General features: G+C 61.2%; 1 protein-coding gene across 1 annotated transcript in view; it reads left to right on the top strand.

Moving 5' to 3' along the window:
- The first annotated feature begins 1,757 nt into the window (after positions 1–1,757).
- Positions 1,758–17,506, top strand: part of COL7A1 (collagen type VII alpha 1 chain) — a 30,586-nt gene continuing 14,837 nt past the window's right edge. Inside the window, exons 1-58 of the mRNA XM_025885548.2 lie at positions 1,758–1,922; positions 2,425–2,605; positions 3,208–3,367; positions 3,443–3,536; positions 3,628–3,789; positions 4,024–4,187; positions 4,265–4,394; positions 4,508–4,624; positions 4,720–4,866; positions 4,952–5,068; positions 5,143–5,292; positions 5,381–5,509; positions 6,068–6,211; positions 6,302–6,427; positions 6,515–6,658; positions 7,427–7,546; positions 7,703–7,846; positions 8,166–8,291; positions 8,390–8,536; positions 8,752–8,874; positions 9,223–9,369; positions 9,630–9,764; positions 9,850–9,996; positions 10,078–10,214; positions 10,508–10,634; positions 10,723–10,869; positions 10,957–11,129; positions 11,231–11,266; positions 11,351–11,377; positions 11,471–11,515; positions 11,590–11,652; positions 12,070–12,141; positions 12,245–12,280; positions 12,414–12,449; positions 12,616–12,687; positions 12,798–12,875; positions 13,120–13,146; positions 13,229–13,282; positions 13,423–13,485; positions 13,578–13,637; positions 13,742–13,777; positions 13,976–14,020; positions 14,100–14,135; positions 14,494–14,538; positions 14,622–14,657; positions 14,790–14,822; positions 15,157–15,189; positions 15,370–15,423; positions 15,500–15,559; positions 15,656–15,691; positions 15,795–15,875; positions 15,979–16,014; positions 16,213–16,257; positions 16,433–16,504; positions 16,731–16,775; positions 17,027–17,053; positions 17,249–17,278; positions 17,397–17,477. Of these exons, the coding sequence (XP_025741333.2) occupies positions 1,838–1,922; positions 2,425–2,605; positions 3,208–3,367; positions 3,443–3,536; positions 3,628–3,789; positions 4,024–4,187; positions 4,265–4,394; positions 4,508–4,624; positions 4,720–4,866; positions 4,952–5,068; positions 5,143–5,292; positions 5,381–5,509; positions 6,068–6,211; positions 6,302–6,427; positions 6,515–6,658; positions 7,427–7,546; positions 7,703–7,846; positions 8,166–8,291; positions 8,390–8,536; positions 8,752–8,874; positions 9,223–9,369; positions 9,630–9,764; positions 9,850–9,996; positions 10,078–10,214; positions 10,508–10,634; positions 10,723–10,869; positions 10,957–11,129; positions 11,231–11,266; positions 11,351–11,377; positions 11,471–11,515; positions 11,590–11,652; positions 12,070–12,141; positions 12,245–12,280; positions 12,414–12,449; positions 12,616–12,687; positions 12,798–12,875; positions 13,120–13,146; positions 13,229–13,282; positions 13,423–13,485; positions 13,578–13,637; positions 13,742–13,777; positions 13,976–14,020; positions 14,100–14,135; positions 14,494–14,538; positions 14,622–14,657; positions 14,790–14,822; positions 15,157–15,189; positions 15,370–15,423; positions 15,500–15,559; positions 15,656–15,691; positions 15,795–15,875; positions 15,979–16,014; positions 16,213–16,257; positions 16,433–16,504; positions 16,731–16,775; positions 17,027–17,053; positions 17,249–17,278; positions 17,397–17,477 (5,223 nt within the window). The 5' untranslated portion in view covers positions 1,758–1,837. The remainder of the gene's footprint in view (positions 1,923–2,424; positions 2,606–3,207; positions 3,368–3,442; positions 3,537–3,627; positions 3,790–4,023; positions 4,188–4,264; positions 4,395–4,507; positions 4,625–4,719; positions 4,867–4,951; positions 5,069–5,142; positions 5,293–5,380; positions 5,510–6,067; positions 6,212–6,301; positions 6,428–6,514; positions 6,659–7,426; positions 7,547–7,702; positions 7,847–8,165; positions 8,292–8,389; positions 8,537–8,751; positions 8,875–9,222; positions 9,370–9,629; positions 9,765–9,849; positions 9,997–10,077; positions 10,215–10,507; positions 10,635–10,722; positions 10,870–10,956; positions 11,130–11,230; positions 11,267–11,350; positions 11,378–11,470; positions 11,516–11,589; positions 11,653–12,069; positions 12,142–12,244; positions 12,281–12,413; positions 12,450–12,615; positions 12,688–12,797; positions 12,876–13,119; positions 13,147–13,228; positions 13,283–13,422; positions 13,486–13,577; positions 13,638–13,741; positions 13,778–13,975; positions 14,021–14,099; positions 14,136–14,493; positions 14,539–14,621; positions 14,658–14,789; positions 14,823–15,156; positions 15,190–15,369; positions 15,424–15,499; positions 15,560–15,655; positions 15,692–15,794; positions 15,876–15,978; positions 16,015–16,212; positions 16,258–16,432; positions 16,505–16,730; positions 16,776–17,026; positions 17,054–17,248; positions 17,279–17,396; positions 17,478–17,506) is intronic.

Here is a 17,506-nt window from a genome sequence, read left to right as displayed (position 1 = left end):
GAGGTGGGGGGCTTGCAGCCAGGGGCTGCCCTGTAAGGAGATTGTGTCTGGTTCTCTGCTGTTCTCACCTATCAGACAGCTTTAAGGGCTGGGGGTCTTGGGATGTGGCTGAGGAGACCCTGACCTTGGAAAAAGTTCTGGGCTCCGTGGGTCACAGCACTGTATCCTATGATAGTTAGGGGGAGGGATCAGTGATAAAAGGGGCCATTCTGTGGCTTCAGCCATCTGGGCAATAGGAAAACAGGCAGCAGGGATGGTCTTCATTGCCTCCAGCTCTGGACATACCAGAGACCACCCCCCCCCCCCCAGGGGAGATGAAGTGCTGGCTCCATCTCTTCACCACTCAGCCTGTTGACCCAGGAGAGGCCTGGGGCCAGGCATGTTGGAAGGGACTCAGTGGTAGTGGTGAATGTAGACATAACTTTCCGGGCTTCTCAGAATTATCTAGGACTAGCAGGAAAACAAACAGAACACGGGGCCTGCTGTTCTTGGGAACATCTCTGCCCTGGTGTCACTCCCCTGTGATGAAGACATGCCCATACAAAGGCTCATCTCCTCAGGACAGCGTATGTGACCTGGAGATGTGTTCAAGGGGACTATCTACAGTCACAAAAACCAGTTGAGGGAAATGGGTGGGAAGTCAGAGGCTGCTTAAGGGGAGAGCAGGGGGACAAGGGTAGTTATGAAGGTGGCAGCCACAGGTGGACCCTGAGAGCAGTGAGGAAAGGAGGGAGAGCCCATGGTGACCTCTGGGCCTGGGGGGGTTGGGGGTGGGATGACGGGTGGAAGGGGGTCTTCAGGAAGAATAGAGTGAGGGAGGAAACTCGGGCAGGCCAGAATGAGGATGAGTAGTTAAGGGGACTTGGAGCAGGAGAGGGCCACCAGTGGGGGTGTAGGCAGGAAGGGGTGGATTCCTGAGAGATGAGCTGTCACTGTGGGTGGTCCCACCCTGCACATATGGACAACCCCTCTCCGTGCAGGCACAGCTGGATGGCATCTGCCTGGGACTGGTTCAGGGCATGGCAGGGGGTGCAGGGTACTGTGTATGCATATGCATGACACATTCTCTCCTCCTGGGCTACCCCTTCCCAAGGTGGGGGTGGTGGTGGTGGTGGTGGGCATTTTTCAGATGCAGTCCAGGGGTGCCTTGGTTCCCCTGGGATGAGCCCAGAACCCCTCATTTGCTGGGGTCTGCTCCAGCTGTCAAGGGGTTTGGGGTGGGGCACAGGAGATCCGACAGACAGGGATAGCTGAATCACAGGAGTGGCCGGCGGGATTCATGGCCCGAAGGCTTGTCTGGGCACCCCCATAGGGTGGGGGGTGAATCATCGCCAGCTGCAGCCTCCCCCCACTACCATCCCGCTGTCTCCTCCATCCTCAGGAACCTATCTGAATTCCAGCCTCCAGCAGTCAGGGCACTAGTCACTCGGACCTTAAAGCAGCCACAACTTCTGACCCTGGACAGGGTTCGAGGGGTCTGCCCCAGCATCGGTCAAGAACCTTCTGGGGGGAGTCCCGGAAGCCACAGGAGGTGGGGGGCTTTACACTTTAGGGGAGTCAAATCATCTGTCCCGGCAGGGGTGGTGGGGGCGGCGGCCTTTGGGGCGATGGGTGGGGGGCGGGCCGCCTGGGACCCCGCCCACAGCTCCGCCCCCGGGATCAGGGACTTTTCTCGGCTGTGGCGGTGGGACTGCAGCAACGGCTGGCGGCAGGAGCCGGTGGACGGGCAGGCAAGACCGGGACTGGGGGTGGGGGTGCGCTGGGCTCGGACCGCCACAGCTACGGGGGCCGAGGGACAGAGACGGGAGGGTCTGGCTGACCGTCTCCCCCACCCAGGATGAGGCTGCCGTTCCTGGTGGCCGCGCTCTGCGCCGGGATCCTGGCAGGGGCGCTCCGAGTGCGGGCCCAGCACAGGGAGAGAGGTGGGCACCGCCGGGAAGGACTTCATCCAGGGCGCTGCTCCCCTCACCTGCGGCCTTCGTCTGGGACCCCCCCCCCACCTCCACGACCCCGCCTGCATCCCTGCTAACTCTCCCCGGACTCCCCAAACCCTCCGCCACCCCTTCTGGGTCTCCCAAACTGCATCCTATGCTATTGGGTCCCAAACTCTGGCTTCCCACATGCGTGCTGCGTCACCTACTCTTTGTCATTCCACTCTGGCCCCCTGAGGCCAACCTCAGTCCCAGATCCACGCCTGCGTAGGTGGCTCTCCCTTGTCTGCACACACCAATCCTCCGCGGAGAGTCTGCCTCCCGCCCCTCTGTCCCTCCCTCGGAGGTTCCCAGGCCCGAACCGGGCTGGGCCGGTTTGCTTAGCCACTGAGGCCTACTCCATCCTCCCCAGCCCCTAGTGCCAAGGGACCACAGTGCACGGAGGGGTGGGTGGGCTCCGAGAAGAGAGCCTGATGGCTCCTCCCTGCCTCAGTGACCTGCACACGCCTTTACGCTGCTGACATCGTGTTCCTACTTGACGGCTCCTCGTCTATCGGCCGTGGCAACTTCCGTGAAGTTCGAGGTTTCCTGGAGGGACTGGTGCTGCCCTTCTCCGGGGCAGCCAGTGCACAGGGCGTGCGCTTCGCTGCCGTGCAGTACAGTGACGAACCCCGGTGAGTGGGGGCCCCCAGAGCTGAGGACCCATAGCTCTCACCAGGATTCTTCCCCCCACGGAAGCAGAGAGTCCAGAAACCCCTAGGCCAGGCTTTGGGGAACCCAGACCCCTCTCCCCTGAGCCAGGACCTCCTCTGGAGACAGAGGGAGGGGTCTCCCGGGTAGAGTCCTCGCACCTGAGACACCTCCAGGCTGGTGTCCTGCCAAAGACACAACTGTGTTTTCTGATCTGGAGATGGAGAGCCCAGGGGCCTCAGATGCCCCCTGCCTACCGGACTCTCCATGTTTCAGCTTCCTGATGCCTTCGGCCTCTCCCCTCCCACAGGGCCTCCCTGCCTGGCCAACGGCCACCTCCCTACAACCGGACCCTTCCTCCCAGAATTACTTCATTAACCAGACATCCTGCTCCCAGAGGCAGGGAGCTCCAAGGGCTGCAGCCGCAGGCAGGGCACAGAGGGGTATCAGAGGAGTTTGTTAACGGCTCTTGAGGACCCTCAAGGGGACCCGATATTCACAAATCTCACCCCAGAGGCCTCCTAGAAGCCAGGGCCAGAAAAGGCCCTGGCCCCTAGCCTGTTGCCACCTTCCCTCCCCTGCACAGGACAGAGTTTGGCCTCGATGCCCTTGGCTCAGGGGGTGATGTGATCCGAGCCATCCGTGAGCTCAGCTACAAGGGGGGAAACACGCGCACAGGGGCTGCGGTTCTCCACGTGGCTGACCACGTCTTCCTGCCCCAGCTGGCCCGACCCGGTGTCCCCAAGGTGATCTCTCACCCTACCATGCCCCCCACGTTAGCTGTCTGAGGCACACTGATTTACCCCCTGCGCCTGCCCCAGGTCTGCATCCTCATCACAGATGGGAAGTCCCAGGACCTGGTAGACACAGCTGCCCAGCGGCTGAAGGGGCAGGGGGTCAAGCTGTTTGCTGTGGGTGAGTTCCAAGCTGCGGTGACACGTGGGCTGTGGCGGGGGCCAGTCAGAGGGCACGTGAGCCCCTGAACTCTGACTGGGCATCACCTCAGGGATCAAGAATGCCGACCCCGAGGAGCTGAAGCGAGTTGCCTCACAGCCTACCAGTGATTTCTTCTTCTTCGTCAACGACTTCAGTATCCTGAGGACACTGCTGCCCCTTGTTTCCCGGAGAGTGTGCACAACTGCGGGTGGCGTGCCCGTGGCCCTGCCCAGTGAGTTCCTGCCCACACTTGTGCCCTGACCTGGACCTCTGCCCCTGCGCCCCACCTGGGAGTGCTGTTGCCATCCCACGTGCTCCCGAAACCAAGCTGGGGGTACTGTCCTCTGATCCTGCCCTCGAGGTGCTGACCCTACCCCATGGGCTCCTGACCCTCGACCCCAATGCTATGCTTTAAGTCTGGCCCCTGATCCTCCTGCCTGACTGCCTGACTCCCCGCCCTTCCCAGCTGATGACTTGACCTCTGGTCCCCGAGACCTGGTGCTGTCTGAAGCAGGCAGTCAGTCCTTGAGAGTACAGTGGACCGCGGCCAGTGGCCCGGTGACTGGCTACAAGGTCCAGTACACTCCTCTGACGGGGTTGGGACAGCCGCTGCCAAGCGAGCGGCGGGAGGTAAGGATGTCAGGGGTGGTAAGTGGAGGGCTGGGGATTTGGCTGGGCGAGGTGAAGTGACCTCTGACCCTGGGCAGGTGAGCATCCCCGCTGGTGAGACCAGCACGCAGCTGCAGGGTCTCCGGCCACTGACCGAGTACCAGGTGACTGTGGTAGCCCTCTACGCCAATAGCATCGGGGAGGCCGTGAGCGGGACAGCCCGGACCAGTGAGCAATTCTGCTAACCTCTGACCCTGCCCACCTAACCCTCCAGTAACCGCACACACCCCGCCCCCCCGCCCGAGCCTGACTTCGCTAATCCCCGGTGCACCTTCCCCCAGCTGCCCTGGAGGGGCCAGAGCTGACCATCCAGAATACCACGACGCACAGCCTCCTGGTGGCTTGGCGGAGTGTGCCGGGTGCCACTGGCTACCGTGTGACATGGCGGGTCCTCAGTGGTGAGTGAGGGGGATCCCTGCACCTCCGACAGGATCGTAGGGTTCTGAGTCTGTAAGACACACTGACCTCCCCCCCCCCCATGCCCCCCATGCAGGCGGTGTCACACAGCAGCAGGAGCTGGGCCCTGGGCAGGGGTCAGTGTTGCTGCGTGACCTGGAGCCTGGCACGGACTACGAGGTGACTGTGAGTGGCCTGCTCGGCCGGAGTGTCGGGGCGGCCACCTCCCTGACTGCCCGCACTGGTGAGGAGGCCGGGGGCTTTCTTTGGGCGGGGTGGGCAGGCAGGCAGGGCACTGAGGCCACCGGTGTCCCGTGTGCCCTGGGCAGATGCCTCTGTGGAACAGACCCTGCGCCCGGTCATCCTGGGCCCCACGTCCATTCTCGTTTCCTGGAACTTGGTGCCTGAGGCCCGTGGCTACCGGCTGGAATGGCGGCGTGAGAGTGGTCAGTGCAGGGGAGAGGCGTGGGCAGGCAGGGTCGGGCTTGGCTTCAGCTGGCCTGACCCCGTCATCTTGCAGGCTTGGGGGGACCACAGAGGGTGGTGCTGCCCTCTGATGTGACCCGCTACCAGTTGGATGGGCTGCAACCGGGCACTGAGTACCGCCTCACGCTCTACACGCTGCTGGAGGGCCGCGAGGTGGCCACACCTGCCACCGTGGTGCCCACTGGTAAGGGCTCTGGGGGCCTGGCCCTGCGATGGGGGAAGGGACGGCGAGGGGCGGGGCGGGCAGCCTTTCATGCTGCGCTCTCCAACAGGGCCAGGGCTGCCCGTGGGCCCTGTGACGGACCTGCAGGCAGCCGAGCTGCCCGGGCAGCGGGTGCGAGTGTCCTGGAGCCCAGTTCCCGGCGCCACTGAGTACCGCATCACTGTGCGCAGTGCCCAGGGTGAGTATCACCACACCCACACACACACATGAAAGATCCAGCTCTTGGGGTCTGACGGCACCTTCACCCCATCTCTTTCCCCTCCTGGGTTTCTACAGCCTCCTCCTGTCTCCTTGTCCATCTACCCCCCGAGGTGGCAACTGAGCCCAGATCTGTCACGCGGGCTGTCTGCTCCTGGCCCTGCCTCAGCCCATCTCCTCACTGCCCCACATCCCTGGCTGCAGCTTTCGCCCTTCTCCACAAACACAGGCTCGGTCCCTGCCCTTCAGTGACCCGAGCTGGAACGACTGTCCATGCTGATCTCGCAGGCCCTGTCCCCAGCCAACACTGGCCCCTGTCACCCCACGTCACTGTCTATTGATGGCCTGTCAATTCCTATCGCTGTCCACTGACTTCTGTCGTCCTACATTCCACATCCCTCATCATGGACCCCTATCATCTTGGGTCTCTATTCATCACGGGTCCATTGTCCTGGGTCACCGTCCGCCACTGACCACCATCATCCCACATCCCTGTGTCTCACTGACCCCTGCCCACCTACCCTGCCTTCTCTCTTAGGGGTTGAACGGACCCTGGTGCTTCCTGGAAGTCAGACAGCCTTTGACTTGGACGATGTCCGGGCTGGGCTAAGCTACACTGTGCGGGTGTCTGCTCGAGTGGGCACCCGCGAGGGTGGCGCCAGCGTCCTCACGGTCCGCCGGGGTGAGCACTGCAGGAGGGCTGTGGGGGGGACAGTCGCCTGGCTCACTCCGGTCCTGGTTTTGACCTCTGACCTCTATCCTTAACCCCCAGAACTGGAAACCCCACTTGCCATCTCAGGGCTACGAGTCGTGGCATCAGATGCAACACGAGTGAGGGTGGCCTGGGGACCTGTTCCTGGAGCCAGTGGATTTCGGATTAGCTGGAGGACAGACAGTGGTCGGTGTGGGGTGTGAGAAGAACAACTGGGGTTTAGGGGATGGGGGGGCAGGCAAGAGCCATGGCAACATTTCCTTCTGACCCTAGGACCGGAGTCCAGCCGGACATTGCCCCCAGAAACCACTGCCACAGATATCATGGGGCTACGGCCTGGAACCTCCTACCAGGTGGCCGTGTCAGCACTGCGAGGAAGAGAGGAGGGCCCCCCTGTGGTCATCATGGCTCAAACTGGTCAGGGTCTGACCCAGCCCCTTGACTATCTATCTCCGGTGCCCCTTTGGACCCCTGTGCCTCCCATTTCAGACCCTTGCTTCGCCCCAGAACAGTCACGGTCTCCCTCTTCAGATTCCCGCTCTCTTCTTCCTCAGAGTCCTGCTTTCCCCTTTGGCCTCCCTTGCCTCCTTTTAAGCCCCCACCTTCTTCAGATTCCTCTGCCTCTCCTCAAAGATCCCATTCTCTTTGCCCTCAGATTTCTACCACCTCATCTCTCAGGCTCCCGCTGCCTTTTCTGCTCCACCTGCCTCTCCTCATACCTCTCTCAGAACCCTATTATCTTCTCTGTCAGACCCCCTTCTCTCTCAGACTCCTATCACCTGCCTCACACAGACTACAACTGTCTCCTCTGTCAGAACCCCCACTTCTGGGGCGCCTGCGTGGCTCAGTCGTTAAGTGTCTGCCTTCGGCTCAGGTCATGATGTCCGGGTCCTGGGATCGAGCCCCGCATCGGGCTCCCTGCTCAGCGGGAAGCCTGCTTCTCCCTCTCCCACTCCCCCTGCTTGTGTTCCCTCTCTTGCTGTGTCTCTGTCAAATAAATAAATAAAATCTTAAAAAAAAAAGAACCCCCACTTCTTCCCCCAACTGGCCCATTCACCACCTCTCCCATCAGATCCCTGTCTCCTTCTAGACTCCCATAGCCATCTATTAGATGGTCCCCCAATCCTCCCCCATCAGACCCTCCACTACATCTTCCTTTAGACTCTCCATTGCCTCTCCCTGCAGACCCACTGGGCCCAGTGAGGACTGTCCATGTGACGCAGACCAGCAGCTCATCTGTCACCATCGCCTGGAACAGGGTTCCTGGTGCCACAGGATACAGGATCTCCTGGCACTCAGGCCTTGGTGGGGACCAGGGGTTTTGGAGGGGACCGGAGGTTTTGGAGGGCTGTGGGGGCAGGTCTGGGTGGAATGGGGGCTGGGGGGTTATTAGGGGTCCAGCTGGGGCATTGCGGGACAGAATCCAGCTAGCCCTGGAGCTGCCTCCATTCCCCCTCCCAGGTCCGGAGAAATCCCAGTTGGTTTCCGGAGAGGCCACAGTGGCTGAGCTGGATGGGCTGGAGCCAGATACTGAGTACACGGTGCATGTATGGGCGCATGTGGCTGGTGTGGATGGGACCCCCGCCTCTGTGGTTGTGAGGACAGGTGAGTGGACCCTGGCCAGCTGGCAACCGCATCTCGTTGGCTACCCCACCCCTCTTTGTATTCCTGACTGTTTCAGCGGCCTGCTCCATCACTGCTCAGTGACTTCTCCACATTGACCAAGCGTCCACCCTCAGCGACCTCCTGGCCGCTCCACACTGCCCACTCTGGGGCACTGACCTCCTCCCTCTCAGAGGTTGCCTGCACTGACCTGTCCATACTAACCTCACACTGACCTTCAGATGACCATGTTTGCACTGCCACCCTGTTCTCTACCAGCCATCCAGTGACCCCTGACCCCTTACCCTGCCTCTGCCCCCAGACCCTGCACCCGTGGGCAGTGTGTCGAAGCTTCAGATCCTCAATGCTTCCAGTGATGTTCTGCGGGTCACCTGGGTGGGGGTCACTGGAGCCACAGCCTACAGACTGGCCTGGGGCCGCAGCGAGGGTATGTTTCCCTGACCCGCCCTTGTCCCTCCCGGCTGGGATTGCCCTCTCTGGTGCGCCACCCCCAGCCCGACTGTTGCCCCGTGTTTCCCTGCCCAGGTGGCCCCACGAGACAGCAGGTGCTCCCGGGAAACACGGACTCCGCAGAAATACGGGGCCTCGAAGGCGGAGTCAGCTACTCGTTGCGAGTGACTGCACTGGTCGGGGACCGTGAGGGCGCGCCGGTCTCCATTGTCGTCACTACGCGTAGGCGGAGCTCGGGCTGGGGCCAGCCTTGGATTGGTGGCTTGGAGGGCTTGGGGGCGGGTTTTGTGCACGGCCGGGTACGAGGGGGAAGGAGGGATGAAGCCTGGGAGAGGCAGAAGAGTCAGCTGGGGCGGTGCGAGTTCTAGGGTTGGTCTGGGATTGGCTCAGGAGCCAGTGGGGGCGGAGCCTCCCTGACTCCTGGGCTTTCTCTGTAGCGCCTGAGGCTCCGCCAGCACTGGAGACCCTTCGCGTCGTGCAGCGAGGGGAGCACTCGCTGAGGTTGCGCTGGCAGCCGGTGCCCGGGGCACAGGGCTTCCGTCTGCGTTGGCGACCCGAGGGTGAGAGCTGTCTCCCGGTTGCGGGGGCGGGCTCAGGGACCAGTGGGGGCGGGGCTGGGGGCGGGGTTGGCTAGATAGGCGAGGTCAGTGAGTGGGCAGGGTCTGTCAGTTGGTGGGGTGGTTTGCTGGATCAGTGACAGAGTGCGGGATCAGTTAACCAGGTGGGTGGGATCAATAAGGGTCAGTCGTGCAGGGTCAGTAAGGGAGCAGGGTCAGCGAGAATGGGGAAGATCAATAAGGAGGGTGGATCTGGTCAGCAGGGTCAGTCAGTGAGGTGGGCAAGTTCATTAATGCTGGTCTGTAGCACCCTCCCACGTGTCTTGCGTCCCACTCTCATGCCTGCCGCAGGTGGCCAGGAACAGTCCCGGGTCCTGGGGCCCGATCTCAGCAGCTACGAACTGGATGGTCTAGAACCAGCCACCCTATACCGCATATGGCTGAGCGTTTTGGGGTCAGCTGGAGAAGGGCCCCCCACAGAAGTGACTGCACGCACTGGTGAGCCCAGAGAGTCCACTCTTCCCTGGTGTGACCTTCCTCCCCACTGATGACCCACCCTGGTTTCCTGCACCCCGTGACCCTTAGTGACTCCTCCTGTAGACCCCCTACCACTCTTGCCCCTGGGGTGACCCCAGCATGATCTCACATGACACTTCTTTCACTAAGATGGTCCTACCCCAGAACCGCCTCAGATGATCCCTCCCTTCTGGGTTCTCAGGATATAGACTCTGATCCCTGGTCTTTGCTTCCTTCTTCAGAGTCACCCCGTGTCCCAAGCACTGAACTGCGTGTGGTGGACACTTCAATTGACTCAGTGACCCTGGCCTGGACTCCAGTGTCTGGAGTATCCAGCTACATCCTGTCCTGGCAACCACTCAGACGGCCTGGCCAAGGTGAAGGGGAGGCCAGGGTTGGGGAGGGCTGGCGGTTGGGGCTCCATGGAAGGCCTCCCGTTTAACCAGGTTTTATTCTCTGCAGACATCCCTGGGGCCTCACAGACACTTCCAGGGATCTCGAGCTCCCAGCAGGTGACAGGGCTAGAGCCTGGCATCGCCTACACCTTCTCGCTGATACCCATCCAGGAGGGTGTACGGGGTCCTGAGGCCTCTGTCACACAGATCCCAAGTATGATGGGCACAGTGGGAGGGGCCTAAGGGGGTAGCTAGATGGGCCAGCTGCTTCAATAACTCAACCCCCTTCCTACAGTGTGTCCCCATGGCCTGATGGATGTGGTGTTCCTGCTGCACACCACTCAGGACAATGCTCATCGTGCGGAGGCTGTAAAGCGAGCCCTGGAGCGTCTGGTGTCTGCACTTGGGCCTCTTGGGCCACAGGCGGTCCAGGTTTGACCCCAGAGGCAGCCAGACCCCTTCCTATCCCAGCCCCTCCCTGTCCCAGGCTTTCACAGCAGCTACCATTTACCTCCCCTACCAGTGGTCCAGGCTGTCTCCCAGCCCTCCCCAGACTCCAGATCTCCCCATATGCTGCTTGCCTCCTTATCCTACCATCACTGCTGACTCCCTAGTGTTCAGGTTTAGTCCCACACCCTGAGCTCCATCTCTCTCCCCATAGGCTCTGTCATCCTTGCTTTGCCATCTTCCCCAGGCTCTGTGTCTGCCCCCCCACCCCACCCCAGGTTGGCCTCCTGTCCTACAGTCATCGGCCCTCCCCACTGTTCCCGCTGAATAGCTCCTACGATCCTGGGGTCATCCTGCAGAAGATCCGCAGCATCCCCTACGTGGACCCAAGTGGGAACAACCTGGGTAAGGAACTGCATTGGACATGCGCTCGTGGGGCTTCCCTGCAGGGAGCTGGTTGCCCCTGGGTTCTGACATGTTCTTTCTCCCACAGGCACCGCTGTGGTTACTGCTCACAGACACCTGTTAGCACCGGATGCCCCCGGGCGCCGCCAGCATGTACAAGGGATAATGGTTTTGCTAGTAGATGAACCCTTGAGAGGTGACATCTTCAACCCTATCCGTGAGGCCCAGGCTGCTGGTGAGGACTAGGGCTGGTGGGGATGGGGCCTGGGAATCGGGCTGGCTCCAGCAGGGTTGTCATGCAGACTGCCGGACCCCTCCTTAGGGCTCAAGGTGATGATATTGGGCCAGGCCGGAGCTGACCCAGAACAGTTGCGTCGTGTGGTGCCAGGCATGGACCCTGTCCAGACTTTCTTTGCTGTGGATGATGGTCCAAGCTTAGAGCAGGCAGTCAGTAGTTTGGCAACATCCCTGTGTCGGATAGGCTCGGCCACCCAGGTTTGCAAGGGGCCTCTAGGGGAGGGGTAGCTGGCAGGGGAGAGGGTGTCTGGGGACTCTTGGTAGAAGAGCCTGGCCTCAAGGAGACCTTATGTCCACAGCCACAGCCAGAGCCTTGCACGGTGCATTGTCCAAAGGTAAATGTCCAGGGTTGAGAGGGTGGGTGAGGGCCACACCTGGCGCTGGCCACTCTGACCCTCATTCGACGTACCTTTCCCTAGGGCCAGAAGGGGGAACCTGGAGAGATGGTGAGTGGCCCTAGTTGGAGGCAGAGAATGGTTGGGGGTCAGTGGGGCTGGGGGGCGCTGGTGGCACAGGGCTCACTGATCACCCTTCCTTAGGGCCTGAGAGGACAAACCGGGCCTCCCGGCCCCCCCGGCCTCCCGGTGAGTGCCTCCCCACACTTGTCCTCTGCTCCCTGACTGGTGCACTGCCTCCTCACCTGCTTTTCTCCTCTCAGGGCAGGATTGGTGTTCCTGGCCCCCAGGGCCCCCCAGGAAGTACCGCTGCAAAGGGCGAAAGGGTGAGTGGAGACCATTGAGCTTCCCCTGAGACATTCCTGCAAGTGTCCCCAGGGTTTTTAGAAGACAGAAGGAAAGAACAGGGGCCGAACCACAGGGTATTCCCAGAAGCCTAAGTGGACATTATAAACCACATCAGCGACTTTGAGAAAGGACCTAAAACAGAGCAGCCAGGGGAGTTTTGAGATTCTGCCAGAGAACCTGGGAGTTAGTTCTAAATCCCAGAGGCAGAGAAGGCCCTCTGCCTCATCACTGCCCTTGTTCCCGGGATGAGGCCCCGTTTAGCTCAGAAGGGCTCTTTCTCTGCCCCACTGCTTCACCCCAGCGACACTTGGGGGCCTGTGGGGTCTGGGCTCCTCCAGCAAACCAGGGGCATGGAGGGAGGGTCCCTTCCTGCCCTGACCTCTTTGCCTCCTTAGGGCTTCCCTGGGGCAGATGGGCCTCCAGGCAGCCCTGGCCGCCCTGGGACTCCTGGAAGCCCTGGCTCAAAGGTAAGCAAGCCTTGCCCGTGCAGGTCACACGATGGGACTCTTTGCTTGCGTGGGTGTGTGGGTGGGTGGGTGGTCTGACTGTCCTGACTGCCTCCATTAACAGGGCTCTCCAGGGTGGCCTGGTCCTCGTGGAGAAACAGTAAGTTGCTTTCCCTTCTTTGCTCATCCAGTGTCTTCCCAAAGTTCTTTCTGCGGGGCAGGGGCCTGCGGGGGTGGGGCAGCGGAGATGCGCTCGTGCCCAAGCATCACCCTTGGCTCCATTTTGTCCTCAGGGAGAGCGAGGACCTCGAGGCCCAAAGGGGGAGCCGGTAGGTGCAGGTGGAAGGGAGGGAACCAGGATGGCCCAGGGAGGAGCAGGCTGGACACTGTGCAGGGCCTGTGGCATGATAAGGAATAGCTGAGGCCCCTCTAGCAGCCTCTCCCACCTCAAGGCTCCCATACCCTGAATCTGGCCCACTGCTTTCTTTCCTGCAGGGAGAGCCTGGACGAGTCATTGGAGGCGAGGGCCCAGGGCTTCCTGGGCAGAAAGGGGACCCTGGACCTCCGGTAAGTTCCAGAACATGTGGGGCCAAGTGATGTGTGGCGGGGGGCCAGCAGGAGGAAGGGTGGAAGTAGGGGTCTGTGGGGTGTACTTTATACTTTGTCTCTTCCATCAGGGCCTCCCTGGATCCCGTGGCCCACTGGGGGACCCAGGACCCCGTGGTCCCCCAGGACTTCCTGGAATGGCCATGAAGGTGACAACATGACCCCCCCTATGGTCTCACGACCTCCATGTGATCCGGTGACCTAGTGACCCCATTTGAACCCACACAACCCCTACTGGTTGCTCTGACCCCATGTGACCCCTCAGCTCCCAATGACTCCTCAGTTCCTCCATGACCTTTGTAATTCAATTTGTCCCCCTGACCTTCATTTTCTCCCATATATTGGGGAGTGGAGGTGTAGTCCAGGGTCATGGGGCCATGATCTGTCTTTCAGGGTGACAAAGGTGATCGTGGGGAGCGGGTAAGTGAGGGGCAAGGTATCCTGGGGGTGGCTTGGAATTTGATTCCCCTTGGTCATCTCCTCACCTGCTGTTCTTTCTCAGGGCCCTCCAGGACTGGGTGATGGCAGCACTGCTCCAGGGGAGCCTGGGCTGCCGGTGAGGAGCCCTGAGGCTCTGCTGGGGAACTTGGGGCCATGTTCAGGGGTGTGGATACTGGGGCTGGGGCTCTGCTGGGGCAGTGGCTGGGTGCTGGGCCTCACAGTTTGGGGCTCATGTTTTTACCCCCTTTCCCCTAGGGTCTTCCTGGAAGCCCCGGACCCCAAGGACCAGTTGGCCCCTCTGGAGAGAAAGGAGAAAAGGTAGGAAGCCTGACCCCTTGGTGTCCCAGTTCTGGGGCAGGGGCGGGGGTGGGTTGGGGGCAGGGTCTTCTACTCATCTATTTCTCCTTCAGGGTGACAGTGAGGATGGAGCCCCAGGCCTCCCAGGACAACCTGGGAGCCCGGGTGAGCGGGTGAGTGTAGGGGCAAGGGTTCTGAGGGGCGGCCACAGCTCCCTCAGCCTCCCACGCTCTATGCTATCCTTATGCCCAAACCCAAATCTCTGAACCCCTTCTAGGGCTTACGAGGACCTCCTGGAGACATTGGCCCCAAAGTAAGCTCCATTTTGGGGGGTCAGGTGTGGGGTGTGACACACTGGGACTGCTATAGGTTTTGGGGAGGTGGGAGATCAGGAGATGAGGGTTCTCACCAGGTCAGAGGTTGTGGTTTCAGGGGCAGGATGGCTAGAGTTTGAGACACCTTCTCTGGGGTTTGGACAGTCAAGGCACCTCTCCTATCCGTCTCCCCTTAGGGTGACAGAGGACTGAAAGGGGCTGTGGGTGAAACTGGAGAGAAGGTAAGTGCAGCCGAGGGGTCTCTTGGGGCCCCAGAGGGTCTGGGGCTGGACTCAGCTCTGACCCATCCTGTTCCATCAGGGTGAACGTGGATCCCCCGGCCCGGTGGGACCCCAGGTGAGCCCTCTGACCCCAGTGTCAGTGCCCAGCTGACTTGAGTTCTATGCCCCTTCCTGGTCGACTTCTCAGCCTTGCCTCCCCCTGCCCCCTCACCTCTCCTCACATAACTCCTGCTGATGCAGGCTCTAACCCTCAACCCCTTGGACCCGCTTTTAACTTCCTGAGCCTGCGGAACTGACCTTGACTTCCACTGATCTGGTCTCTGTCATCCCGCTGAGTTCGACCCCTGCCACCTGAAGCCTGACCTTTTGTGACCTCTGTCCTGCACCCTCACAGCCTCTAGCCCTTGTTTGCCATGATCTCCCTGCCCCCCCCCCCCCCACCCCAGACCAGCATGTCTGCTCTTCTTCCCCAGGGGCCGCCTGGAGTGGCTGGACGTCCTGGGGCTGAGGGGCCCGAAGTGAGTCTGTGACTGTGGTGGGACCGGGAGAGGGCTTTTCATGTGTTCCTCCCACTCTGGCTTCACACCTTTTCCACATGCAGGGACCACCAGGACCTGCTGGCCGCCGAGGAGAGAAGGTGGGTCATTGCCTGGGGACCAGTCCCCTCCCCACCGCACCCCATACTAGGGATCGTGGCAGGTGGGACAGCAGGCCCTTGGGTTCCTAGGTGGGTCTCTGACCCATCCCTGCCTCTGTCCTTTTTCCACAGGGGGAGCCTGGTCGCCCCGGGGACCCTGCAGTGGTGAGCAAAGGAAGGATGGCCTGCACTGGCCTGCTAGACGAGCATTCCAGGCTGGGACCTCGTAACCTCGGGGCACTGAGCAGGCTAAGAGTTCTGTGATTCTCCTTATGCTATAACACATCTCCTGACTCCTGGGTGTCACCTGTGACCCTGTGATGTCACACAGGTCATGAGCTCCGTGTAACCCCTGCCCGGCTCCCAGCCGTGACTCTGTGATCTCTGGACAGAGACTGAGCTCCATGACTTGCAGTTTGATATTACCCCATCCCCAATCAGCCACATAGTACTGCGGTGCCCAGGTGGGGCCAAGCATGTCTGTCCTGTTTGTTTTCAGGGACCTAACGGTGTCGGGGCCAAAGGAGAGAAGGTAATTCTGGCAAGAGCGAAAGGAGGCTGACACAGGGTTGAGGTCAAGGTCACAGGCCCTGCTTGGAGGCCCCTGGGGGGTAGAGAGTTGGGCATGATTGCTAGGTCAGGGTGGTGCTGGGAGAGTGGGTCATGGAACCTGGAGCTGATGCTGATGGTTGATGGTCTTTGTCACCTCCAGGGAGATGTGGGGCCCACTGGGCCCAGAGGAGCTGCAGGAATCAAAGGGGAGCGGGTGAGTGAAGGGAAAGTGTCCAGGGGGTAGGGCAGGTGAGGGTTGGGCTCCCTGACGTCTGATTCTTCCACCACAGGGCCCACCTGGCTTGGTTCTTCCTGGAGACCCCGGCCCCAAAGGAGACCCTGGAGACCGGGTGAATAAATGTGGGATTGGGGAGTGTGATAGAAGGAGATGAGGTAGGACCTTGGAGCCCCAACTAAGTCCTGTACCCCCTTCCCACACCCTGCAGGGTCCCATTGGCCTCACCGGCAGAGCAGGACCCCCGGTGAGTACATGTGACCTTGAGTAACCTCAAGGTTTCTGGGATTACCACCCCCCAAGGGTGGGCTACTTGCATCCTGACCTCCTCACTTCTGCCTCCTCCACAGGGTGACTCGGGGCCTCTTGGAGAGAAGGGAGACCCTGGGCGGCCTGGCCCCCCAGGACCTGTCGGCCCCCGAGGACGAGATGTAAGAAAGCTGGAGTTGGGGGGAGTCCTGGGGGACAGGGGAGTAGGGTGTTGTTGGCACCACGGGGCATCTGGGGCCCAGGGCTGACTCTCCTGTCTCACAGGGTGAAGTTGGAGAGAAAGGTGACACGGGCCCCCCGGTGAGACTCCTTCCCACTGTGATTTCTGAGCCTCTACCCTTGAACTGGGATCCCTCTGGGCTGGGGGCTCCACCAGGTCATCCAGTCCATTCCCCTGCCTACCGTCCAGCTGGTGCCAGGCCCTTCTCTGCCCCTTCTCCCCGAGTCAAAGTTTGAGTCCAGCCTACCTGCTCAGTGTGGCTTTCTCTCCATCACCAGGGTGACCCAGGTTCGCCTGGGAAGGCTGGCGAGCGTGGCCTTCGGGTAAGCCTGGCAGGGCGAAGTAAGGGGGTGCTGGAGAGTCTGGAGGGAGGCCTGGTGTGATGGAAAACTCTGACATGGTTTGGGGGTGATGAGGAACCTGGGGCAGCATGGGGGGCTCATGGGAAACCTGCAAAATGCTGGGAGGAGCCTGTCTCAGGCCAGCTGCTCTTCCCAGGGTGCACCTGGAGCTCGGGGGCCTGTGGGTGAGAAGGGGGACCAAGGAGATCCTGGAGAGGATGGACGAAACGTGAGTCCTAAGCCCTGACCCCTATAGCCCCAACTTCAGCCAGCCGGTTCCCAGCCCCCGCTCCTGCCGCCCCAACCCTGCAGTGCTCAATCCTCACAGTCGCCTGTGACCCCTTCATCGCAACCTCCAGAGGCCACCAGGATCCCCGCGAGTCCTTAGGTTGCCTCCCAAACTCCCTGAAACTGCTGCCTGTCTCGAGTGACCCTGACCCCCTGACTTTCTGCAGGGCAGCCCTGGACCATCTGGACCCAAGGGAGACCGTGGGGAGCCGGTGAGTACTGCCAGTGTCCTGGGCTCCAGAGGGATGGAGATTTCCAGTGTTTGGTCCGGTCGGTGACCACATAAGGGGCTTGGAGGTCAAGGTGGGAGCCTCTGATGGCCACCTCCGGGCCTGACCTGCCTTCTGGGGGTTGGCACTGGGGTGCTTCCGGGAATCTGGGAGCAGAGTTGGGCCTGGGGCAAACCTGAGCCACTCCCTGGGGCCTCGGGGCTCCTATTGACCATAATCATTTCCTTTCCCAGGGTCCCCCAGGACTCCCTGGACGGCTGGTAAGGGTAGAGCTGAGTCTGGTCCTCTGTTATCTCCCTCGCCTGCCCCTCTTGGCGCTGCAGGATGTCCCTTCATCTGTTCCACTAGCTCCCATTTCCCGCATGGCCTCCTGATAACTCCATTGATCCCATAGCCCCTCACTGGCCCCACTTCTTGCGGAGCCATTCACTGGCCGTTCCCTTCCCTCCCCCCAGGTAGACCCGGGACTTGGAGCTGGAGAGAAGGTACCAGGGTCTGTGGGTGGAGCGGGACTCGGAGCACAGGAAGCATCCCAAGTGCCTCCATGAGGGGCATGCCTGGGGTCCCCGGGCTGTTCCTTCAACGAGCTTGTCTCTGCCACAGGGAGAGCCTGGGGACCGTGGGCAGGAGGGTCCTCGAGGACCCAAGGGTGACCCGGGTCCCCCGGGAGCCTCTGGCGAGAGGGTGAGTGTGCTTGGTCCCCTGAGGGGGTG

This window comes from Callorhinus ursinus, unplaced genomic scaffold (assembly GCF_003265705.2).
Source record: "Callorhinus ursinus isolate GAN/ISIS: 27379988/994484 unplaced genomic scaffold, GSC_fseal_2.0 scaffold15, whole genome shotgun sequence".
Classification (NCBI taxonomy): Eukaryota; Metazoa; Chordata; class Mammalia; order Carnivora; family Otariidae; genus Callorhinus; species Callorhinus ursinus.
Note: the sequence above shows the minus strand (reverse complement) of the source record. Positions and strands in the feature narration are given on the sequence as shown.